This window comes from Cyclopterus lumpus, chromosome 12 (genome assembly GCF_009769545.1).
Source record: "Cyclopterus lumpus isolate fCycLum1 chromosome 12, fCycLum1.pri, whole genome shotgun sequence".
NCBI lineage: Eukaryota > Metazoa > Chordata > Actinopteri > Perciformes > Cyclopteridae > Cyclopterus > Cyclopterus lumpus.
The window spans coordinates 15,435,421-15,461,768 of NC_046977.1; the positions used below are offsets into that span (position 1 = coordinate 15,435,421).

Sequence of the window (26,348 nt, forward strand, 5' to 3'; positions counted from 1 at the left end):
CAACTGTACCCATAGATTTTATATGAATATAAGTCCTTGAATAAAGAGGTATGATTATGAAAGTGCAACATGTAGATCTCGGAAGATTGTTTTGTGACCAGGGTTGTGTTTTGAGAGCATTTTATTGAATATGAATAAAGTATATATATAGAACTAAAACACAACGCTTTACATTTAAACTTGAGTGGTGCCAGATAAGTTATTGTGTTGAATAGCTGGATGTTTTTACATTGAAAAACGAGGTAAAGATGCAATAAGTGACTCAATGGATCGTAATGAATTGTTATATTTAAATCAACAGAGCGGATCCAGATGAAATCAGGAACAGCTTATGGTTTAAAATGATGCTGTTTAGTGTAAATACATTTAGCATTTAGCTGCTTATTTCTGCTCTTCTGGAACACGAATGATGCAGCAGAGGCCTTTGACCTTCAACTGAAAGACCAACAATTGACTTAATAAATAAAAGAAAAGATCACATCTTGAGATAATAACCCTGATGATATCAAATTAAAATAATGATGTAATGTTAAAACGTGAGCCATATACTTGTGAGAAGAAGGGAATAATAACCCAACTCTGTAAAGCTCCCCTCCCCGCAGCTTTCTCTCAGCTCATTGGTCCTTTAGCTCTCGTGCTGCAGTGAAGGGAGGTCCACATGTCTCCTGTAGACAACAACAACAACAACAACAACAACAACCACCACCACCACACTGACCAGTCTCTCGAGGCTTAACGCGACCACAGTCCCGGTCTAAACGGGGCGGAGGCCCTGCAGGATTTTAATTGGTCCCGCATCACAGGAGAAGGGCGGGGCCTCTGGAGTTGTGATGCGATGCAGCTGCGGGTCCGGAGGAGAGAGGCTGCTGAAGAGGAGGAGGAGGAGGAAGAGGAGGAGGAGGAGAGGTGAAGAGGATGACAAGTCACTCCCTGCGTCGCACTCCCAAGTTCAAGCCACAATGTTCCTCTCTTTGCGACTCGCGCTTCATTAGAGCTCGAGCGTCACAGAGCGTGTTCGGGCTCGCCCAACGTGCACGTCGTTAAGTCTTAATTGCAAAAGGTGGTTTAAAAAAAAAAAGAGCGACCCCTGTGGAAGATGTTCTGCTGCTGGTTCAAATGGACGCTGTGCCTCCTCGGGCTCTCAGCGACGCGCTGCGCCGCGCCCGACGCTGCGCCGGTGGATGTTGGAGCCGAGTCCGGCTCCGGGACCCTTCAGACAGGTAAGGGTGGCGTTCCACCTGTGGAGCTCCACGGCAGCTGTGTGCACACGGGGACTTAGACAGGAGCCGTTTGACGGTTTCCTCCTCTTGGGAAATATACTACATGTATGTCAAAATGTAACGCTGTGTGCAATATGCTCTGTGCCCCCCCATGGAGCCCACACACTGGTCCATTCTGCCCATTGCAGCCTGCTTCTCGTCCTGTGTAGACTGAGACTGATGCACTAATATCATATCAATAGCTACACATCATGTGTGAAGGGAACTCTCAGCCACAACAGCTGGCTGGTGCATCAGGTCAGATGTTATCAGCTGGAGTTCATTACACTATTTGCTCAGTGCATTTTTTTTTACAGATGGAAATCTTCCATCTTCGTCTCAGATACTCAGATCCCCGACATGCTTCCCTCAGTCCAACTTTGATGCTGTAACTGTTTTTCTTTTCATCTCTCTGTGACGTGAGAGTGAACCTAACCCCCCACTGTGTGGACCGAGTGAACAACTTAGTTTGGAAGGCCGTGGAGACCAAAGTCAGACCACGATGAAACAATAAGACTTTAGTTTCACTGGCAGGCCGATCACAGCTTCTTAAATAAAATAAGTGAAAGAAAAAAACGAGAGTACACTTGTTATTGATATTACCAGCCTGTAGGTATTAATTTAACATTAACAAGTCTGCGAATAAATGTAAAGCCCTAAAAGCTCCCTGAAAGCTCATGCGCTGTTCCCACTAACTGATTCAATGGCCATAAACAGTCATAAATGTACACTATTGATGCTGTCTCGCCTCTCAGTCTGCACCACAAGTGGCCAAACCCATCAGTTTGAGTTGAGATATTTTTATCTCCCGAAAAAAAGGTCCACAGCGGGAACACGCACACTTTGATGGACACGTTTCCTTGGAACGTTGTCCAAAAGCCATGTTTTGGACTCGCCGAATACATCATGCACACCAAAGGTCTTCATCATTCGGGCAGAAAGCACATGTGGAGACTGAGGTCAACAAAAACTCATCCGCAGTTATTAAATCACATGGAATGCTTCCTCGCTGCCAAGCAGACTTAGTTAATCACATCGTTTGCGGCGCTGTTGTCTGTCTCGTCTGTTTCTTTTCGATATCTGGACCTACTTTGTTTTATTGGTGGGCTTTTGATGCAGTGACAGCTGGATCGGAGTTGTTCAATCCATGACCTGTTGATCTCCAGATTGGAGCTGCGCCGGGCGAGTGTGTCAAGTCTGCACCACACATACTTTATCTTCCAGTTTGCGTTTGATCGCTATCATCTCCATGCCGGAGCCACAGCGGAGACCCAGACAGATGTCAGAGAGTGTCGGTTGGAACCCGGCATGGTGAATGTGTTCAGAGTCTTACTGTAGATGAAGAGTGCGAAAGCCTGGTGTCAATTTTCACTGGATGGGCCGACGGTTACGTAACACCGCTGGTGATGATCTCCAAGCGTGGTCTCCAAACAAACTGCACTGAGCAAATAGTGTAATGAACTCCAGCTGATAACATCTGACCTGATGCACCAGCCAGCTGTTGTGGCTGAGAGTTCCCTTCACACATGGTTCTCGCCCCCCGTTCCAGTTGTCACCGAGCTCATTTGGTGGAATTTGTGATTTGTGCCAATACAATTTTTGCTCAAAACAATTTTCGAATGTTTAGAGCAAATTGGTGCCGTCAAGCTGTCCTTTGGTCAGACTCTGAACCCCAAAGTGCTCCAGACGCCGAGGCTGGCTGCTGCGCGGCAGCGCGCTGAAAATCGATTAGAGCCATCGCCCAGCTCTCGGTGAGCGAGAGGCGAAATTGTGAAGCCCTCGGGGTAAAAGCACCAATTTAGAGTAAAGTGTAAAAAGCGTTTGTTCAGCAGTTGTGTGGAGCACCTTTCAGGTAGCCTAGGTTAGGAAGGATGAACTCAAAAAGCAGCAGTTCGAGGGAAAAGTACAACCTACCGAGTAGCCTCCACTGTGATCGGAAGTGCAAGTCACTCACGTTCATATCTGAAACCTTTAGGACTGCAATGAGTCGGATATTGTGAACACAAAGTCCTCCTTCTCACTCAGGTTTATGAACTCGCATGTATCTGTTCTACTGTCATTATTGTCAATCAAGCTCTGATTGGACTTTGAAAGCTCCGTCTTTGTCTGCACCAGTCAGCCTGGTGAGGAACAGATAACTCTGCATAGACCTTTTAATCCCATCTGACATGAGGTTCAACATCTTGCAGACAGTCGCCAAGCTTGCATCCACATTGAATGCAAATGTGAGCCAAATTCCTCAAAAACATCAATTGGGTGCAACAGTGTGGATTCTCCAATTGTTTGCCATTTAACCATTTCAGAGGAAGGGAGCGCCGGTCAAACCTCAAACGGTCGTAAACGTGATTGAAATATGGCATTTATGTTTGTTTAAAATATTAGCTTGTGTAACTGTACAGCGCCTTCATTGCTCCACACGGGTCTGACAAGCATTGAAAAGCGTGATAAAGAAATAGTCAACCTTCTCACTGATGGTCTCATTTACTTATGAGGGTCATATACTTTAGAGTCATCAGTATTAAATTGAGATTGTTTCTTAACAAGTTCAAATTCCCTTACAGTAACTTTAAAGTAATGCTTCATGAAAGTCATGATTTATTCCCCGATCCATCCATGCACGATGTCAGCCACATCCAGTTGTGACGTGTCACTCCCATATGTCAGGAATGGCTTACTGGAACCTCTGAGCCCACGAGATGGGTGTCCCTAGAGCGGAGTACGCTGAACAGCTGTTGGGAGGAGGTCTGTGATGTTTGAAGGAGGTGTGTCTGACTGTCTCAATGCCTCAACATCACCCATCCACTCACCTTAGTGCTACCTCAGCGCGAACACCGTCGTCAGAAGTGGGAATTACTGACTAACCTTCTCGACCTTCATTGTGAGTGTTCGTCAAACTCCTGCAGTGAAAGGCTCTAAACTGTGTTTCATGTGCACACTTTGGGAAGGCTTCATTTCAGACTATGCTTTAAATGAACTAACTTCAAAAACATGTTAGCACCGCTATCTAAAAAGATCTAAAGATGTCTGTCCGGCACTTTGAAACCCCACAGAAGAAATCTCCAAAGCAACCAGCCAGATTGCCATGGAATTTGATGTTTGTTTCCCATTTTTCTAAAAAAGGTAAAAGGTTCAAGGTTTTAGAAAGCTGGTTGGTCAAAGTAAGCCCTAATAAAGAACTTGTCTTCCGCCTTCTGATTAAAAAATTCTCAAACATTTAGGTCATTTAGTTAATTACATGGACTGGTTTTGCATTGAAACGTGTGGTCTCAAGATGAAGAATCCTGATGTTTTATTGGATCGTTTCATTATTGACATTGGTCCAAAAATGTTTCACACAATATGTCATCTAATGTGCACATTAACTACATGTGGTTTGTACATTTGTGCTCCCGAGATGATGGACCTTTGAAATGTTAATGACCCCGTGACCTTTTCACCCTCAGGACAAAGTTAATGTGTATAGCTCTGCCACTGGTTAAGGTCTAAAAATTAGCCTAAATATCTTTTTTAGGTAACTTTGTATTGTAAAGTGAACATTGCAACTCCTAGAGGTTTGAATTTTAAAGTTGTCGGTTTCTTTTTTTGCATTCACGCATTACCTAAACTTCAAGCATTTGGTCAAGAAAGTGTTACTTTATGTACAAAGGTCACAATCAAATTAAAATATAACGCTGAAAAGTGTATTAAAAACGACTGACAAGCACACTATTGTTTTTTTTAATGTTTTCTAACTGCCCCCACATAGGGCATGGTCAGCATTTAAATTAATTTGGTACACATTGCAGCACTTGTGCCACATCACCAAAAACTCTCAAACCAGATCAGAATCACGGTACCGGCCACTCTCTCACTGCCACTCTCATGCTCTTCCAGCAGGCTGAGCTCATGATGTCATTGCCAATATAATGCCAGATCCACAAGCAAGCATCTGCCTCCAATGAAACGTGATCTCGGGCCTTAGTGCTTGGTGAGCCCTGATCTGGGGCCCATTAGCCAGCTTTAACCAGGCGGAGGCCCACATGCCTTGGCGTGTGTGGTGTAGCATGCCCTGCAACACACACAGACTGGGTCATCGGCATGGCCTGCTCCGGCCCACAGCTTGTGGTGAGTGTTGTGTGAATAGAGAAGCGGGTGGAGAGGGCTAGGGGCAAACCACATGTTGGATCAGAACCGCCTTCATCGTCTATAATCTCCTCTCGAGCCAACGGAAACCAGATGGCAGATGGACTGGGTTGATAGTGCCGCGTTCCTCACATGTTTGGCGTTAAAGATTTTTTTTTCTCCTCCCAAGAATTAAAAAAAAACATTTACCTGCCATACCTCAGTGACCACTTTGTTCTGTCTTTTCTCAATTTGTCTCCCATTGGCCAGCGGACACATTGCAGCCTGTCGGACACAAGCGCGCACACTTAATGATGTTTTGTCCCGAGCCTCGCTGTTAGCGGTTCCGCTCGACTCAAGTGTTGAAGCACTTTATTGTGTCCGTTCTCCCTCTTTTTGTTGTAGCTCGCACATGTTAAACACCTGCCCCCTGGTGTTAATGGAGTGCTAATGGGGGCGATGTGCACCTGGTGTCACAGGTGAGTTGATTTGAAACATTTCCCCATGTTTCAAACAAGACAGGACGGGTTCGGGGATAACTGGTTAGCATGCTAACTTCAATACCTGCAACCCAGTTTATAGAGGTCTTTGACACTGTAAGCTCTTCGCCTTCGGCCGATCACGTTTTAAACTCAAATTCTGTCCGGTTTCTCACCTACTGGTATCGTATTGATGGGTTTTGACAGAGGTACCTTTTTGTTTCGACGTTGTGTTCTTGTTTTTGTCTCTCACGGCGTGTTTTGTCACGGTTGTGCTGCTTGTCTTATCAAAGTGGAAACCGGGCTCTGTTGCTGGCTCTGAACAATGGTTCATGGAGCAGAGGTTTTCAGGAACGGCACTTGGCAGGACTCTGGCGTCGAGTGCATGTCTCGGACCCTGGCAGGAGTGCAGACCTCAATCTGGTGCACATTGTTTTTCTAATAGCAGGGGCATGACTTTATTTGGCAACCATTTGCCCCATGGGAAACGTTTAAACTATCATATTATTGTTATTCCTCCTAAAAAAACAAGAAGAAAAAGTCAAGGTGGGCGCCGGGAGGCCAGTTTTACTGCTGCAGCTGTGACATGTGTAACTGCCTTAATACGCTTGTGTTCCGCAAAATAGATGCCAGGTGATGCAATGTTGTTTCATACCAGTGAGACACACATACCGCACACGCACACTTAATTCCTGTCCTTGCCACACGATCTCCTGTATTACCTCGTAATTGAGGAGCTTTTTTTCTTTTGCCACATAAAAGAATCCCTGTAAGAGAACAGACCTCCTGTTCGGCTGACCGTCTGCATTCTGTTGACCTCTGTGTGACATCAGCGTCGTCAATATATGCCAAGAATGCACCTCTTTGGTCACATATACATCTTTTCTTGTCTATCTCTCTTTTCTGTTGTTAGCTGAGCGTAACCGGTTTGAGCTTTATAGGTCCTAGGTCTGACTGTCGCTGTTATCGAAATTCGCAATGTTGTTTTAGAATAAACTACACCTGGCATTTCAATGTGATGACAAAAATACGTCACCAAGTGCATCCGCGTGTGGCTCTTTTTATGTGGGTTTTAAATTTTGGAGACAGGAACACAGTTCAGTACGCAACCATTTATCAGGATTTGGTTATGCAGACATTGGGTTTATTGACTAAAAAGATAGCAAATAAATGTTAATGTATGTGGAAAAGCTTAAAAAGTTAAACGGAACTATTATTTGCATGATTATTTTCTCTGCATTCGTAATGTTGGAGAGCCCTTCTCATAGAGAATGAACCAAACCTGCTCGGGGAAAGGAACAGGTCTTTTGGTTGAATGAACAGTGCGCCAGGTTGAAAAGAATAGCCCTTGACACGTTCATAAACGTCCTGCATTATGACGAGCATGTGCAGATGCTTATCTTTATTGGTTTGGCTGAACGTGACTGATGACGGACCTGAGGTGACAACTCTGTTATGACTAATAGAACTCGAGCAGAGCTTACATGGGACAGCCAGAGGGAAAAGACTCAAAATTAGCTTTGTTTTCTTTCTTCTTCTTTTTTTTTCGTCACTCTCCAGCGGGGGAACCATGCCCTCACCTTTTGAACTCCTATCAGCCGCCGTCTGTTTACGCTTTTGTTTACTCTAATGTGATGGATTTGTTATGAAGGCTCGGCTCAGTCCCGTGCGTCATCTTGCCCGCTCAAGGTTTCGTCAGCCTGGAGGGTTTGTTTCTGGGGACTCGCTTTCTTTATTCACCGCCTGCATGGCACCGTGCCACTCCAATCATTAACCAGCTTTGTGTGTGTGTGTGTGTGTGTGTGTGTGTGTGTGTGTGTGTGTGTGTGTGTGTGTGTGTGTGTGTGTGTGTGTGTGTGTGTGTGTGTGTGTGTGTGTGTGTGTGTGTGTGTGTGTGTGTGTGTGTGTGTGTGTGTGTGTGTGTGTGTGTGTGTGTGTGTGTGTGTGTGTGTGTGTGTGTGTGTGTGTGTGTGTGTGTGTGTGTGTGTGTGTGTGTGTGTGTGTGTGTGTGTGTGTGTGTGTGTGTGTGTGTGTGTGCTCTGTGTATGAAAGAGGTTACCAGTGTGTAGGTTTGTTGGACACTGTTCTGTAAGGATTAAGGTGGTAATTGGGGCCTGCTTTATGGTCTATTTGACTCCCAAATGGGACCATAATTTACTAAATAAACATCATGCTGTATTGGAGAAGCCTTTAAACTAGAGATTGAGACCATAAACTCATGTATACAATGTTTACTGAGGGAATAAATCGAGAGTCATTTTCTCATAGACTTCTATACTCATTTGATTTTCGCTCCCGGAGGAGTCGCCCTTTGCGAGACCATTAGAAAGAATGCAGGTTTAAGGCACTTTTGCATTGGCTTAACCTTTCAGACCCAGAGGTTGCCGTCTCTTCCTGACATAATTCTCTCAAAACAAGTGAAGAAATATGCAAGAGCAATAAGAATGTTTTCAGTAGAAATCAGCTTTCAGAAACTTTTAAAAACGTTAATACTTTATGTGACAAAGATGACTTTATATGCCATTACTATGGACACTGTTCTGCATTACTTTCATGCCAGGTACAATATTTAAAGAAACTGCCTGTCCCACCACGGTCACATCTTCTAGCATTAAATATTACTAAGTTATTATCCTATTTATATAATTAGAAAATGTTTCTTTCATCTTGGCCATGACCTCATGTAATGGCACAATGGTATGAACTGTACAGTAAAAGTACATTGCAGCGGCATGCACAGGCTGACAACCTGTGAACAATGAACAATGGATAGACACAAGGCGACTGATTGTACTTATTTCAGTCGGCGGTGCATTCTCAAGAGACATGAGATTGTACGTGTGCAGACTGACATGTTTCAGATAAAGGCTCAGCCAGCTACATTCCTGTCACACTTTTTACCAGCTTAATTTACATGCATGCAGTATTCAACCCTTTTACACACACACACACACACACACACACACACACACACACACACACACACACACACACACACACACTCACAGAGTGGAGAAAGGGACAGGATGCCAGTCATTGTGTGTGGAGCCAACATGGAGGAGTTTCGTGAGATCAGACTTAATATAACCAATAATGCACTGTGCTCACATTGGAATGATTTGAAAACCTATTGTGTCTTTGCAACAATACACCGTCACCTATAATGAGCGATTGGGACTTGATTCAGAAACATTGTGCAGTGAATCAGATTACAGTCACAACTTCTATTCTGGTTGATCCATTTATATTGTCTTGTTTATATGTTGTCATATATTTAGTTTCTAATTTATGAATGAATGGCAGTGCTTCTCAGACAGATTCCTACTTCGATAACTCGCTTTTGGTCACGTCTTTTGTCGTGTGCCAAACGTGTGGGAGAACGTTGGCCAACGTGAAATCATGAATGGCCCTCCTAAGAGCCAGTGTTTGGTGTGTCTGTTCCAGCTACTGTAGAAACATGGCGTACGGCTCTATGAAGAGAACCCGCTCTTTTTGTAGATATAATCGTCTATAAAACACAACAATACACCAAAGGTGTTCCATTTCTCCCAATAGATCCCCCTAAATGCTAGACGCTGGCCCTTTAAGCGAGGCTAACCTGGTTCTCGTGAGCCGGCGGCGTTCTCATCTCTCCTGATGAGGTGAGAGTGAGGTAATCTGCTGTGGTCTGTGCTGCTGACAGACATGACGAGGGAATCACCAGTATCTGTGCCGCTGGCGCCCGCACACACAGACATACGCCTGTCAGGATATTTGATTGCGGTTGCCATATCCATGCTCCAGGAGTTTTCATCAGTCTAGAATGCAAAACGGGTCAGTCTGAGGACATGCTGTATTTGAGAAGGTGCACTTTACAGCATTCATGACAACGGCAGCCCTCGCTTCCTACATTGCAAGTTGGACTGTTACATTTTCTGATTGCCAGAGTTCTCACGTTGTTGAAGGCAGATATCTTCACTGTTTTAATTATGTGTGACAAAAAAAAAAAAAGGATTGGGGTTTTTTGTAGCGCCATGTTTCTCTGTCACCTATTAGGCTGTGGTTTATCCCACCCTCAACTGGTATGACCTCTCAGCCACTCTTTGGTTTATTGGAGACCTAAAGAGTACTGAACTTGACTCTCGGGGTCAGGATTCATACCATTCGACGGCGCTGAGCGAGTCTTGTAAAGATTTTTACAAGAGTTTTATTACAAGCACTTAAATGACTTTGTCAATATAAGTGCGGTGCTTTCTCACCCCGTCCACTGTTGGCTGGAGGGTAACGATGACCTGAACAAGACAGGGCACTGGTTACGAGGGCAGTGTCGACCTTTGAGATCAGGAGGTCTCAGTCAGTCACACGGAATACTCTTTTTTTTAAAAATCTTTTTAAAATATTTGTTGAACTGTAAATCACCAACGACACCCTGCTGAGATCAAATCTTAAATACATACGACAACAAGGAATGGTGGCATGCTACTGTTTAGCAGGTGTGATGTTCACTATGTTCACCGTCTTATTTTAGCATGCTAATATTTGCTAATTAGCACAAAACACAACATTACATGTCATTTCACTGACGCTTTTATCCAAAGCAATAAGTGCATTAAACCATGAGTCCAAACTCAGAACAACAAGAATCAAGCAAGTACAATTTCTTCAATAAAGTTAAACTACTAAGTGCTATCAGTAAGAGCCATTTAAGTGCTACCAAAGTGCTACTGCGGCGCTACCTTCCCTATACAATGTATAGTCGAAGAATATGTGTTTTTAGTTTGCGACGGAAGGTGTAGAGACTTTCTGCTGTCCTGATGTCAATGGGGAGCTCATTCCACCAATGAGGAGCCAGCACAGCAAACAAAAACGGTCGTGATTTTGTTGAGTGTTTAGCTCGTAGTGACGGAGCTACAAGCCGATTGGCAGAAGCCGAGCGAAGTGAACGAGGTGGGGTGTACGGTTTGACCATGTCCTGGATGTAGACCGGACCCGATCTGTTCGCAGCACGGTACGCAAGTACCAATGTTTTGAAGCGGATGCGGGCGGCCACCAGTAACCAGTGAAGGTCGCAGAGGAGCGGAGTAGTGTGGGTAAATTTCAGGAGGTTGAAGACCAGTCGAGCAGCTGCATTCTGGATGAGCTGTAGAGGCTGAATGGCATTAGCAGGTAGACCTGCCAAGAGGGAGTTGCAATAGTCCAGCCGTGAGATGACCAGAGCCTGGACCAGAACATGTGCCGCCTTCTGAGTGAGAAGGGGTCGTATTCTCCTGATGTTGTACAGCATGTACCTACAGGAGTGTGTTATTGCGGTAATGTTGGCAGTCAGGGAGAGTTGACTGTCGAGTGTCACACCGAAGTTCCTGGCAGTCGGAGTCGGAGCCAACACTGAGTTGTTGAAGTTAATAGTTAGGTCGTGGGTGGGAGAGCCTTTTCCTGGAAGGAGGAGAAGTTCAGTCTTGTCAGGGTTAATTTTCAGGTGGTGTCCAGACATCCACTGAGAGATGTCAGTCAGACAGGCAGAGATTTGTCGGTGTCGTCAGCATAACTGTGGTAGGTGAAGCCATGCGAGCGAATGACAGAGCTAAGAGAGTTGGTGTACAGAGAGGAGAGGACCAAGGACTGAGCCCTGAGGGACCCCAGTAGTCAGAGGACAAGGCTCAGACACAGATCCTCTCCAGGTTACCCGGTAAGTGAGGTAAGATGAGAAGAGTGAGAGTGCAGTGCCTGAGATACCCAGGTCCTGGAGGGAGGAAATAAGGATCTGGTGGTTCACTGTGTCAAAGGCAGCGGAAAGGTCTAGAAGGATAAGGAGGGTGAGAGGAGGGTGAGAGGGTGCGGCTGTTGCGACGGACAGGTGCAGAGTCCGTTGTGGGAGGGTTGTCAGTTCCAAATAGTGGGAGAGAGTAAGAGATGAAGAAGTGGTCAGAGACATGAAGTGGAGTTACAGTGAGGTTAGATGTAGAGCAGTTTCTGGTGAAAATATAGTCAAGGTGGTTGCCAGCTTTGTGAGAAGGAGGGGATGGACTGAGCGAGAGAGCAAAGAAAGATAGTAAGAGTAGCAGGTCCGATGACTTCTCTGTCTGGATGTTAAAGTCACCCAGAAGGATGAGCGGGGGGCCGTTTTCTGGGAAGTTTGATAGGAGGACGTCTAGTTCTTCCAAGAAGTCTCCCAAAGGAGCCAGGAGGACGGTAGAGAACAACAATGGAAATTTAAAAGACAGTGGGGTAAATAATGGAAGCGGGTAGAGAGAAAAACTCCATTTAGGTGAGATGAGTAGACCTGTGCCACCACCCCGACCAGGGGTGTGTGGCTGAAGGAGAAGGCAGAGGAGAGAGCAGCAGGGGTTGATGTGTTGTCTGGTGTGATCCAAGTCTTAGTGAGAGCCAGGAAGCCCAGTGATTGCTTGATAGCGAAGCCAGAGATGAAGTCCGCCTTGCGGTTAGCTGACTGGCAGTTCCAGAGGCCCCCTGTGACGAGGCGCTGGGTCTGTGTGGAGCGGGTTGGATAAATAAGAGAGTAGGTATTTTGATGCATGTGTGAGAAATGTGTTAAGATCTGTTTACCTCAAGGTAGAATATAGTTTAGTCCCTAGTAGATTTGGATTACAGAGCAAATACTTAAATCCTAGCTGGTTTTGTTGACTTTTCAGTCACTTGTGTAAAAAAGCAAGAAATCGCAGCTCAAATTAGAAGGACAGTACAGACTAGCATTCTAGTATACCTAAATACAGCAGATGCAGTTGTAATATAGCAGAGAAACCTTAAAGAATATACTCAGCAAGATACAGGAAGTCCCAGAAGTCAGTGGACTCACAGCTCAGATGCACTGGAGAGCTTGTTGTTGTTGTCACACTGCTTAAGTAGCCACTAATTCAGCTGTGTCGAGCCCGCCCACAGGTCGTCGAAGGAATTGCCCACTTATCGATACTGGTATGAGTCGGCACTGGTGGCAGGGGATTCCTTGCCACCAGTGAAGTCTCAGTACAGCTGAGTCTGATTGCGGTTTAATTTTATAATTAAAGAATGTACCTTGTGATGAAGAGGGGGAAGATCACCAAAGGATTTAGAATGAATCCTGAAGGGATCATGAATGTGAGCATCACATCTTTATGGCCATCCATCCAATAGTTGTCAAGACATTTAGCTCAAAGCCACTATCAACCTCATGGTGGCGCTAGAGGAAAGGTCAGCGGACAAGCGATGCCTCTCGGTGATGTTGGAACATTTTGCGGGAAAAGTGAAAACGTTGCTGGTTAAGTGCTCGATAACAATCCATCCAGTGGTTCTTAAATATTTCCATCGGGGTCAAAGTGTCGGACCGAGCCATGCGGCTGTAACAAAGTAGTGGTGAGAAAGTTCTACTCCATGAAAACTGGACATGTTGGAGATGCAAGGTTTTCACCGCTGCGTCCCCGGTGTTATTAGTATTTGACAGAACGGGTCTATTACGTGGCGTGTTTGCCACATGGAGACGGACACAGTGCAGTGGAGATGTTGTGCTGGTTGCTTAGAGATGACAGCCGTGCTCTGCCAGTGTTATGGTGCTGTTCCCACACACAGAGTCCTGGTTCCTGTTTAAATTTGTGACTACGAAAACACATTATATATATAAACATGTAAAGCAGAGTAGATACAGTATCAGTGATGCGATTTGGAAACGCTGATCTGTTTTTCCGCTGTGGTTAAAAAATAAATCAACTCGATGGGAGCTTTAAATTAAGAATTAATTTCATTCCGTCGAGGGTGTTTGAAGCTATTGACGTGTCCTGTGGATATTCCTGTGAAGTGGCCTCTTTTTTTTTTTTGTCGGAAAATATTTCCCCCCTCCCCATCCTCCCCTGACATCACTTGGTGGGTGAAGGCATCTGGTGGTTTGTCTTTTGTCCAAAACACGCCGCGTTTTGCTCCCTGGATTTCCCCTCCAGTCGAGGCGAGTTCCTCCTTCAGAGCTCCAGCAGGCTCATTACCTGACTCACCAACTCCCTTGGTCGTCCACAGGCCCCATGCTCTGCTTTCCTCATCTCATGTAAAATACAAATTTACAGGTCGCCCTGCCCGCCCCCCCCCCCCCCCCCCCCCCCCCCATCTGTTTGCATGTTGAGTTAACGCATTCTTTATTGGGCTGTGTGGCTTTTTAAATTGCAAAAAAGACAGTCAGAACATGTCTAGGGAGCACACGATCATTCATATAGCGGTAATGAGCATGTAATAACCATAATTGTCTGATTCCTACATTCCCTGGGCTCTGAAGCTAAAGCCTCACTACGTACCTGGCTGGGCATGGTTAAAGACCTTCTCATGTTGCTTGTTGGACACGGGCCAGTGGATTACCACAGGTGCTGTTTATGTGCCAGGTCGGTCCGGCTTGCAAAGTCAACTTCTCCAGATGCACTTGAGGCTTGTCTGGGAAGGCCCTCTCACCCCTTTCATCTGCGGCGCAGCCTCCATACGGTGGGTCGGGATGTGCATTGTGCTTGTGTGAGAAATGAAAACGTCTCTCATGCGACGCAAACTGTCGGATTCACATCTGTGAAAACATGGAGCTTTTTTTGCTTTTGCTTAAATCTCCGGATCTACAACTGTGTTCACGTCTCTGAACATTAATATCTCGTAGTACTGCAGTTTAACGAGAGCTGCAACTTAGTATCACGCTATCGGTCGCGTGTGATGCGTGCAGTGTGTGTTTGGCTATCAGCTATCAGAACTACCAGTACACCCACTGCTGAGGAAATACTGTATCTCAGCAACCTTTGGATTGATTTCCGTGTGGTTTTGTACATACATTTATGAACCCTGAGGGACTATTGGATTGGATTGCTATGAAATCTGGTACATACATAAATGTAGTTACTCTACTACAACTGAATTGTATTGTTTCGTATCTTGAAATGAAAAGTGGAACGATAGTCAGTAGAATATCTCTTTATGGACTGCTTTAGAAAAACTGAAGTTATCACTATATTTTTAACTTGAAGTTAGAACCTGCTTTCGATGTTCTTCAAACAATGTTTATATATCATTTATAAGTCTGATTTTGAATATTTGACCCGCAAATCTGTGCTTAATAAACTGTGTACTTTATATGTTGCATGGACAGATATGCCATCAGTTGCCAATTCAATGAAAATGTTATAGATAGCTCGCTATACAAGATTTTTTTCTGTTTTTTTAAAAGCCAGGGTGAGGACATGTCATATATCGCTGTATATCAATCCGTCATACCTTTTGAGGTTTTTACATTGAATGTAAAATCCTCTTTGATTGTATCGCATCGACACTGACCTTAACCTCAAAGACCTGAGAGAGGTTCAGCGGGGAGGGGAACAACCCTCTGATGGATGACCTGGATTCCCCACAGACTGACTCACCCCTCTCTCTCTCCTGCCCTCTGCCCTCATGTCATTCACTCAGCGTGTGAAGCTAATGTTACACGGCTCTGAGCTATCTCATTTGGCCGTGCAATGTCTCAAGTTCAGTGCCTGTCAGTATCTTCAAGAAAGGGGAAAGGAAAGATGAATATTTGACATTAGTGACACCACAGCCTGCATTGTTTCGACATGCAGAACTACCAGCGAGCACTGCATGGCCATAACCGTGTCATTAGTGCTATTCACACCTGCAAAAACAGCAGGAAATTTAACCTGAGGGGCGTGTTCATCAGTCCATCCACTTCCTTTGGTGTCCTCTGATGAATTTCTCTGCAGGCGAGCGGAGAAGCAGACCAGGGAAAGTGTTGACTGGTGCTCTTCTACGTTTCCTCTCCCTGAAGGAACCATTTTTCTTCCGAGGAAACTCTGGCATTGTTTCTGGGAAGCTGTAGCGTGTTGAAGGCTTGAGCGAGTCCGAAAAGCATGGCCGTTTTTCACCATGGATCCATTGTGCCGTGAAATGGCATTCAGACACTAACACAAGCTGTTTGGATTAGCTGCACCCCTGGGTCATGCTTAAATATTATTCATCCCAAGAGGGGAAATGAGAAAATGTCCGAGGGGGGCTCAGCGAAGTTTTGTGAGGAAAAAAAATAAAGTTTATTATTCTCATTTTGGTTTGAGACAATGGATATTATGTTTTTTCTTTAAAACAATAAAAACTTTCAATATGTTGTTATTAAAAATGTTAAAACTGAACACCTTTTAACATTTGAACCTTTTTCTTATCATGTTTTGGTGTTTAAAACCCCCCCCCCCCCCCCCCCCAAAACAAGTAGACTTAATTCCCTAATACTCATCCTAAATAAGAAAAGCAACTTCGCGCTACAAACCTCCCACCGTGGTGTCTAGCCACGCTAGACGTAAACCTCCACCCCGAATAAAATGTGGGTTATTAAAAATGACCAGCAGCTCTGTGAAGGTGTACTACACACAGTGAGGATTTGAGCTCAATGTTTATTAGTTAGCATGCCAACATTTGCCAATCAGCTCTAAATACAAGGTATATCTGAGTATTCGGGGTATTTAATCATTTCTCAAAGATGCATTATGATTTTGACCTGACGATTGAGCAGATGAAAAGTCACTTTGTTACATTGCCTTGAAAGTCTGTACAAAAAAGTTGTGGCATCCTATCCGGGTGATGTTGAGATATTGCACTGGACGAGTGAAACTGCAACGTCTGGTGCCGTTAGAGGAAGCGGTCCTGCAGATGTGAGGCTACTTTGTGCATTAAGCATCACGAAGGGACTCTCCCTCCCCATTAACGTTTACCTCCATAATGTTACATTTAAGTTGCTGATGACCGGCTCCAGAGTTCTTAAGGCCCCTCTTTGAAGCGATTACAACAGCAGTTAAAGCGGCAAGGGAAGTTTTTACTTCTCCGTCAACCCTCCAGGGCTGCGTGGTTGGTCGCTCTGGATAACCGCTCTGAATACTTGGAGGCAGATAACCAGTCCTGCAGGCTCTGAGATGTATTTAGAAAAATAGGAATTTACTGCCCCTATTATCAGTGGGAGCAGACTGGAGTAAAACATGCTGTTCCCAGAAGTTCACATTATATAGAACTTATTATAATGTACATGTTGAACATCTGCCACTCGCTACTGATACAACTTTGGTTTCGATCGGTGTCCCGTTCCTCAAGCACTTACTTTCTAACATCATTGAATGCTCCCCATGGCACTGTAATTACCCCATCCAGAGTGCACACATGTCCTGCTTTTCCAGATGAGGAAATGTTGCTGGTTTTTCAAGACAAGCACTCATATCTGCTGCGTTCACACAGGCTAACGGCATAGCTGTTATATCCATTCAGTCCACTTAATTCCCTCCGTGTCCTGCGTTGGGCTCTAGGCCCACTTAACAAGCCTGTTAGGCTCACTTTATCCTCTGTAAGGGACACGATCCAAGCACCGGATCTCTTGCTCTCTTATAGCCAGAGCTCATGAAGTCTTTTCATTAGGCTTTGTATGACAGTAGGTGTGCTCATCACTCAAAGCGTCGTCAACGACTGACTGACTGAAATGTTTAGGAAGAGAGTTTCTTATGTTTACTGTGTTCACTCCGACTTTCCGTCTCTCATTTCAGGTGGAAGTCTGTAATCTTGTGCCTATTCGTGCTGCCCTGTCAACCAGAGCAAAGCCCAGTAATTGTACGAGCGCAGTAATAGAGCTATCTGTGCGTCCGTCTCAGACTATTAGAGTAATGTGATCCCAGCCACAGGACGGCGTGACAGCCGGCTCCGCTTCCCGCTGATTACCGCTGCGTATTGCTGGCGTGTAAAGTTGTCCCTTATGTGTTTACAAACACTTATCCATTTGCAGATCAAACCTTATCCTTAATCCTGAGTCGTGTTGATGTTTCTTGTCCAGTTCCGCAGAAAAGGTCTCTTTTAACTCTTGTTAGATAGGCTTATAGATATTTAGATTTGTTTTATTGTTTTTTGATGCAAAAATCAAGATTACAGATAAGCAATGATTAAAAAAAAGACCTGCATCTCATGTAAAGCTAACATCACAGCATATTAAAAAGAAATGCAGATTAATTCAGCAATAGACCGGAGGCTTCAAATAAGTAGAGCACAGCCATCCACTTCATTCATCAGGTGCCCTGGTGTGGCTGTAAATGGGGCTCTGACAGTAGGCTTGATGTAGGTTGTAACATTTTCAGAACTGACATGGGTAGTATTGATGAGGCTACTACACTCAAGCTGAAAACATGCTGCAAATACATCACACAGGGACCTGACAATAGACAGTCCCGCTATGGTATAAATCACCCTCTCCCTGTGCTCAGTCCTGAGTCCTAAATCATCCTCTCGTTACAGAAACTGTGACACACGACAACCTTCAGTCTCAGTTTCCAACAATCACTTTGCTCAAGCTGCTCAGTCCAGTATCTACAATTAATTATTGATCACTATGAGCTCCGCACTCTCACGCCCCCTTGAGGGTCGTCACGGTGCGCAGCGCGTGGAATAACGTCTAAACAGTAAAAACGCCCGCCTGTGTTTCAGAAGGTAACGGGCCCCACTGATCAGCTCACACTCACTGTGCCGTAGAGAAGCAGAGCAGCTCAGAGGTGAGAGAACATTCAGGGGTGTCCTGGATCATTGACCCTCAGTGGCCCTCGCAGGCCCTCGTTGGCTGACGGCCTCACCTCCATAACTATTAAGGATCCCACTGGAGCAGCAGTATGTGGGACACTCAATAGAATATTCTCTTTCATGCTGTACGGCTTTGTTCTAATCTAAATTAACAGATGGGTTTGTCCTCTATTAGATAGCATGTAATACAAAACGATAATAAATTTGAGCCAATGCCAGATAATTGTCACATTTAGAGAAAAAGCACATATAACACATGCAAAAATAATGGATCTAAAACCAAAATGTTATTTTGGTCATTTAAATGCTGACCTGTTTACAATGTATTTTTGGCCACTTGCTACTGATCTCTGATTGATTGGTTAGGACCCTTTTGTCCGCCCCTCCTTTCAGATTGAAGGACTTATTCTAAGCGTGGCATCAGCCATGCTCGATAATCACCGCAACTCCACAGAGAGTTACGAAAATAGAGGAAGTGCAGACTGGCTTTATTCGGCCCTATGCCATTCTCTGCTGTTGGCTCATGGTGGACCTTCGCTTTTGGGACCCGCTGTAACAGCCTGACAGCATGTCTGTAAGCTCCTTTCGCATTCCACTGATGTCTTAGTCAGAAGAAATTAGTTCAGTCCAGAGAGGCGTTGGGTGGGTGTCATGACTCAAAAGTCAATTCCAAAATAAATCCTGCTTCGACTGTGTTCATGTTCACACCGAAGCATCATCCCTCTGGAATGAGAGTATTTGAATGATTGAGGTTTTCTACTCAGTAAAATGCAGGACACACTCATTGGCTTCGTCCTCTCATGTCAAGCAGTTCTGGTTTTAAACTGCTCCATCTGCGAAACCCTTCAACCAATCACTTCTCTGCTGTCGAAGGGATTTTTTATCAAACGACGTAATGACAGCATTGTGAGACGGTATTCTCTTCTTGAGGCCAAGGAGGTGGGCACAGTCTGCGGTTACTGAGAAATGATTGGGCGGATGGTTTGTGTATAGCTGGCAGCTTTTACAGTGGACCTCATCCAAAAAGGAACAAGTATCCGGCTACACTGCCAGAGTGCACACTAATGGTCGCTTTATGTTGTTTCTGTTAGTGGATACAGGTCTTGTTTGCATTAGTCTGCCATTTGTGTGTATGTTTGATTCCAGTACGCAGCGGTTTGGGCTGTGTACCTGAACGCCTCTCAGCTCTGCAGCCCTGTGTGGATGAGATTGTCTTTATGTTTACTGAGTGCTGCGTTGAGGTGTACGACTGTTTCACCAAAGTTCCCTCTGGCAAAGGAATTGATATACAGCTTAGCATTGATTCTCACCACTGCAGTGCTAACTGGATGAGTTGTCGGCACATTATCGGGTTGCGTCCCGTTTAAATCATTTCTCCAACGGTGCCGGCAGATACCTTGGCAACAAGATTCTTGAAAACAGTGTGTGTGTGTGTGTGTGTGTGTGTGTGTGTGTGTGTGTGTGTGTGTGTGTGTGTGTGTGTGTGTGTGTGTGTGTGTGTGTGTGTGTGTGTGTGTGTGTGTGTGTGTGTTAAGATTACGAAATAAGAAAGTATAATTTTTTTTGGCAGGTCAAATGTGCAACATACATATATTTCACTCTCTTTTTCTCGCATTAGCCCCATTTATACAGAGATCAATACTCCTGAAAAGAAAACCCCTGATTACACCAGCGTTGTCTTTTTTTTTTACACTGAACCACACAAATTCGGAACACGACACAACGTGACTACAGGGAACCCTTTTTAGCTGGACGTCCTTTACAGAGACCTCCGATCAAAGTACTTAAAACTAAAATCACTCAATTGTCAAACCTTTAGTTCTGGCAGAGGTGCTGAAGTTAAACACAGTGCTGCGTAAATTAAACTCCCTGTTTAGCGCTGCCGTGATTGTCAGTATTAACCGTCTGTCATCTTATGAATCCACTTATTGTGTCTGACTTACTTCTTCCTGTTCCCAAACTCTGTAAAGGTAGAAAAGAACAAGGACACCTGTGCATGTTTGCGTACCCGCAGACAGAGAAGCATGTCCTAACACGTAGCTGTGGAGGCTCGATGACATAACCCACACAAGCAGTACATTAACCTGAAGTCCCTGGCCAGTCATTGAGATAATGCCCTTCATGCAGCAGAAGTAGAACAACATTTGACAGATCTTGTTTCTTACATTGTTTTTATGGCAAATCTAAACTCATCTGTTGATGGGTTTGCTTGGTGCCTTGAAGACAGCAATCATTTAATAATCCGAGTCTTCGTTACTTTTCTCTGACATGTGAGATCATGGCGACTGATGGAAGTGATGGAACCTGAATGCATGGGAACCATATGCGTCTCATAAACACAAAATCACTTTAAAAAGGTCATTGATGAGTTACATGTGATCGTCATGCCGGAGAGATTTTCCCAGGTTATTAACTCTGCATGAAGTTTAAACTACAAGCATCATGTACATTTCTGGATTATTGTCAATGAGGAATGAGTTATTAACTCCAGAGAGTCAATAACTTATTCAATACTTATTCAATACTGACTTTGATTCATCGTCAGACATTCATTGTCAACGCCCGCTGAGCTCTTTACCTCTTTTGAACGTTTGGTCTGCATGTGTCTCGAGAGGCTGTTGATGTGTTCAACAATGGTGGATCATCATGAAGGCCATCCATTTGTTACACAGATGATCACTTTCACTCATCACAAGACAACAGAGGAGATTTATGGAAAGGATCAACACATGGCATGATAAGCATGAAAGAACAAGACGCTTTGCGCTGCATGGGGATGATTACAAAACAATCATACGCAGCTGCTGTCTGTGTTTGGGATTTTCAGTACTCCTTTCTCAACGCACTGTATTTTGTTTTGTTTCTCTGCTTAGAAATGTATACCCCGCGCAACATGTGGTTATTATATTATGATTATTATTATTATTATTATTATTATTATTATCACATGCTTTTACATAGAGAAGGTTACTGTTTTTCAAATACAACCAATGTGCGTTGTAGTAATTAACAAATTTCATCATGCTAAAACACTAAACTAAGATTGTGAACCTGCTAAGGTTAATTACATCATCAATGTTTGCATTGTCATTGTAAACCTTTTAGGTGTGGGACAAAAAATATCTATGCTATTTATATAGATGTTTTTATTAAATCTTGAAGGCTGGTGTTGCAACAACAGAAAAGACACGAGTTAAGACTCGATAAGCTGGCGTCTTCAGCCCGGAGGTTGAGTGGCTGCTCCAAGCCCAGAACCTCGTGGGTCGAGGAGAGTCCGACTCAGTCAAATAAACAGCACATTACTACTGTTTGTATTTTCACAATATTGCTCATATTTTCATGCCGATCCAACGCACTGGTGGAGCTGCAGTGAGGACAGACAGTCTGGGTAAATAGGACAAATAGCTAAATGACCAGAAGACTGAGCTAACCCTGAAGGTCCTTACTGTTCACACATTTCTTCTGATTTCAAGACTCCAACATCTGTTTCACTTTTGCCAAAAAAAACAGGCAGTCCCTCACCCCCTCACCCCCTCACCCCCACCGCATTGTAATGGCTTGATCTTTTGATTATGGCGTTGAAAGAACAGCACATGAGCGTGTTTCTAAGTTTTGCTTGAGGGCCCAGCGTTGGCACATGAAATGTTCTTTCATGAACACTCCCGCACAAGCGGAGCTTAATGAAGACCATCGGAGCATTAGAGCAGTACGTGTGTGAGAAGGTTTCCCACTTCCTGGCACTAAACATTACAGCTAATTGAGACACACTCAACTTCACCAGGCCCTTCACACGTAGATGCTGTGTGATTGATGTTAATGTCGTTAATGTGGTCCATTGCACTTTGTAAATTGTGGGGCGCTGTAATTGTGTGCAGAATGGACATCTGAAACATACTTCTGATGATTGCTCTAATGTGGCAACATATCAATGTACTATCAGTATAATATATAGTATACTTTACTAACTATATTGTCTTGGCTGTGGTTTTAAGGCTGTAGCACAATTGTATATGACATATTATGAATCTATTTGACTTTTCTGAGTAAAGCTTTTACATTACCTGATTGATTTAGGATCCAGGTGTGTGGCTGTGACTGGAGTAATAACATGTAATCATTCCTACCGTCATGCTATTATGTAAACGTAATTTACCCCCCCAGAGTCCAATTTCCTTTCAGCCTACAGTGCCTGCTGTCCTCTTCGAGAATCCGTTTCTCTCATGTAACATCAGATCCTAAAATAGAAACAACACGATCGATCAGCCATGAGAGGAAAAAGCACACATGACGTCATAACAGATGATCCCACTTTACTGCTTGATACAGCTGTGGGGAAATCACTGTCCCTCTAATTAACGAGGCCTCGCCTAAAAACATTTAAGTGCAGTGGAGTTATGTTCTCATGTAGACTACAATAACTATCTATAGGCAGTCAAGAGTGACACAGCAGAGGCTGGGACATCTGGAAGTGTAGTCTTCAGTATGAGTAAAGCTTAACAAACAGGAGAGTTACAGACGTTTGAGTAACAGACTTCTTTGTGCTCAATGGCATCACGTGAAGGACCTGGAGGGTGTAATTCACGGTTTGGCCACTGTGAAGCACTTTGAATTGCCGGCATCAGCAGACTATTTGACCTTCACATTCCTCACGGCTGTTAACTGAAGGTCAAATGTGTGAAGAAAACCATTATTCCTTGTCTAGTGGTTCTTGTCCATATATCTTTTCAGGATCCCTGGCTGGTATGTTGGAATGTTTAGGGCGAGACCAGATTTGTTCCTCGGGGGAGGAGAGTGTGACCACGCAGCTCTTCAGAGACCGCTGACTTGTCTGGCGGTGCTGTCAGGATGAGTGTAAATAGCTAATGGCTCTGACGGACATGGATTCATTTTTGAAAGTGCTTTGGAGAACTTGGGTTTAACCTGCTTGAGCAGTCCTATATATCTTGGAAATCCATTGGAAAAGGTCCCGAGGCAGCTTCAGACATGTTCATAGTGGTTAAATCCCAGAGATTCATGTTTTAGTGCCGCTATTGTAATCTTTAGCCGCCCTGCCGCTCATGAAAATCTCGCTGACATGAACGGTGGCTCTTTCATCTGTCATGTTTCTAAGAGGCTTAATTAGTCTCAGCACGGCCTCTCGCATAATGAAGTTAAAGTGTGGTCACCGTCAGTACACAACAGTAGCAGCCTTTGAGTCCTCCAAATATGATGAAGCGCTGTATTCAGAATCCTCAGGAGGATTTGTTCAAGAGCAGAGGATATCAGCCTGTGGACAGGCCATGAAGAAAGGCACTTTACTGCTCCCCATGGAGTCACAATGAAAGACTCCTTTAAATAACTGATAATGACGCGACAAAAAAAACAGTGGGTGAGCCGTACAACAGTGTTCAGCAATGTGGGGAACCAAAGGTCAGAAAACTAATAATCTTTAAATAGGATGGAATTTGTAGCAGCCCCCGGCAAGTTTGAAGGGCGAAGGCCCCGTAAGTGTTTTTTTTCCTCTTTTCAGGAATGCCATCAGTGGTCTGTTCACAGCATGTTTAGGTGTTCCCTAAGTGCAGCATAGGGGGGGTTTGTTTGGTGGCTGCAGATAGTTATTACCGTCTGGGTTCCCTAATCTTGAAAAGGTGCAGAACAAATGCGTGAGTGGCAAAAAGTACCCCCATTACTGATCGTCAAACATGTCTTTTCAAAACCACGGGCTTTAATCTGCGGATGTGACAGCGCCCATTCTTCTGGAAAGGCCTTTCACAAGATTTTGGAACTCGGCTGCAGGGATTTGCTCCCATTCAGACACATTCAGGACCGCAGTTGATGCTGGGGAAAAAAAGCGTAGCGGCCCTGTGGCGAAGGTTGAAACTAAATCAAACGCAACCTGATGTCACGCTGCGGTGTCCAATCAAGTAACCTCTAATAATACCAGAAGAACGCCCTCGGGATCAGGAACCTTGTGGCATTGTCGCATCCCGATGTTTGGTCGCCGCCGCGATGACCTTTCCCAAGTGAAGTTCACAAGATAGCGTCACACAAATTGATGCTATTTTTGTTGGAAGCACACTAAGATATCATGGGATGCTGTCGCGTTGACATTCCCCTTCCTTAATGCTTATCCTAGGGCGTGGCAATAAATCAAAAAGTTAAAGGAACCCGTCATTATGACCGTGATGAGCCTGTTTTATCATCAATTACACAGATGGAAGATCACTTGACTCCCTCTCTGTCTGTAATGGGAATCACCGAGCTGTCTCACTAGATTTGTGCAGATACATTTCGTACGAAAAAACAAGCGCTATAAAGTAAATGCTTAAAATATCGGACGTACAGAATAACAAAAGGTACAGTTTTGTTCACATAGATCACAGATTTTCTAGTGTACATTCATCTAAAACTGGGACACGCAAACACAAAACACTGTGCTCTAATAACGTAGTGCAAATATCTGAAGCTGTGCTTTCTCCTGAACCGTCTCGCTCCAGATGAGGTGGACGTTCTGCAGGAGCTTTCCCTCCAGGTGTCGAACAGCAGCAACGCCTCCATGACTGCGGATGGCAGCAGGTGTCCGGTCCTTCAGGTGGGACAGTACTCCACCTTGGCTCTCCCTCTTCAACAGCTCCTCGCTGACGGGTACGCTTTCATCTCCGTCTCCACATGTGAACTTTATTAATTGATATCCTTTTGATGTATGGCTATGGTGTGTGTGTCTGTGTTTGTGTTCAGCTTTGCTGATGAGTTCAGTGTTCTGGTGCAGCTGAGGAGCCCTCAGAGAGACGAGCACAGCGTCTTCACCGTGCTCGGCCTTGACAGCCACATTATGCTGCAGCTGCGGATCAGTGCCCACGCCATCATCTTCATAGGAACACAGCAGCGGCACTATGAGTGAGCACACCTCTTGTTTTTTTTTCCTTTTCCTTTCCAGATGCAAATTTAATCAGTCAGGCTAGTATTGAATAAAAAAATAAAAAATAAATAAGTGATGTCAAAAGGTGGATGAGGACCACTTGTGCCCATTTATGCTTGTGTATTCAAATGTGTCTGTAAGATGGAGGAAAGCTCTCAGGAAGTGTCTTTCATTAGGCTCCTCTCTGCAGGCTTCTTGTCTTCATGAACCACAGAGCTCGAAGCAATTCATCAAGGCCAGACAGCAAACTGAACTGAGCCAAAGGATAGACACACATAGATACTACTATCAAACCGGGGATGTATACAGAATAAGGCAGGGCCCTAGTGTCAATGAGTATTCTCATTGACACTAGGGCCCTGCCTAGTGCACCTGCCTATGGTGCTGCTCCACCTTAAAGGTCAGTCCACCTAGGTGAGCCTGGACCATGGTTTCTTTGGCCCCATGGCCATCACATAATCTGGAAGTTCCGAAGTTTCAATTTCTCACTGTGTAAAACAGGTTTTTACTTTTACTCACATTTTTTTTAACAGTCAGAAGGCCCAAGCCTGATTTTAACTCTCCTAGATGTAGTCATGTCATCTTCAGACATGTGATTACATAATGGGCCTTGTGTCTCCCCTTCAGGTTCCCAGTCAGCGGCCTGTCGGATGGAAAGTGGCACCATGTGGCCGCCAGTGTGTCTGGCAAGCGGCTGGCGCTGTATGTGGACTGCTCTCTGCTGGAGAGCGTGGACTGGGTCTACCGGGGCATGGGGATCCGAACCGACGGTCTGCTCATGATCGGAGGCATCATCGAGGGCTTTGAGACTCCATTTGAGGTAAGGGGCTGCATCCTCGAATGCAACTTCTGCTTCTTTTTTTATTTTTTATTTACCCAGTGATCATAACGAAAACAAAGACACACCAAAGCCTATAATAATCAACCCGACACCCTATAATCTGTTCAGCTAGTCCGCCTCGTTGCTTTCCAAAAATGAACTAGATGCCCAAAAGCTGCATTCATTATGTTTCATCCTCCCAACCTCAGGTCAGACTCTCAGCCGACGTGGTTATGAACGTCAGGGTGTCTGAATGGCCCTTGGTGTTTTTTCTC

At 44.6% G+C, this 26,348-nt stretch overlaps 1 protein-coding gene across 1 annotated transcript in view; it reads left to right on the forward strand.

The window, feature by feature from the left end:
* Nucleotides 1-882: 882 nt before the first annotated feature.
* si:ch211-196i2.1 (collagen alpha-1(I) chain) overlaps nucleotides 883-26,348 on the forward strand; it is an 80,781-nt gene continuing 55,315 nt past the window's right edge. The window contains exons 1-4 of the mRNA XM_034546748.1: nucleotides 883-1,220; nucleotides 24,832-24,979; nucleotides 25,073-25,231; nucleotides 25,881-26,073. Coding sequence (XP_034402639.1) covers nucleotides 1,097-1,220; nucleotides 24,832-24,979; nucleotides 25,073-25,231; nucleotides 25,881-26,073 — 624 coding nt within the window. The 5' untranslated portion in view covers nucleotides 883-1,096. The remainder of the gene's footprint in view (nucleotides 1,221-24,831; nucleotides 24,980-25,072; nucleotides 25,232-25,880; nucleotides 26,074-26,348) is intronic.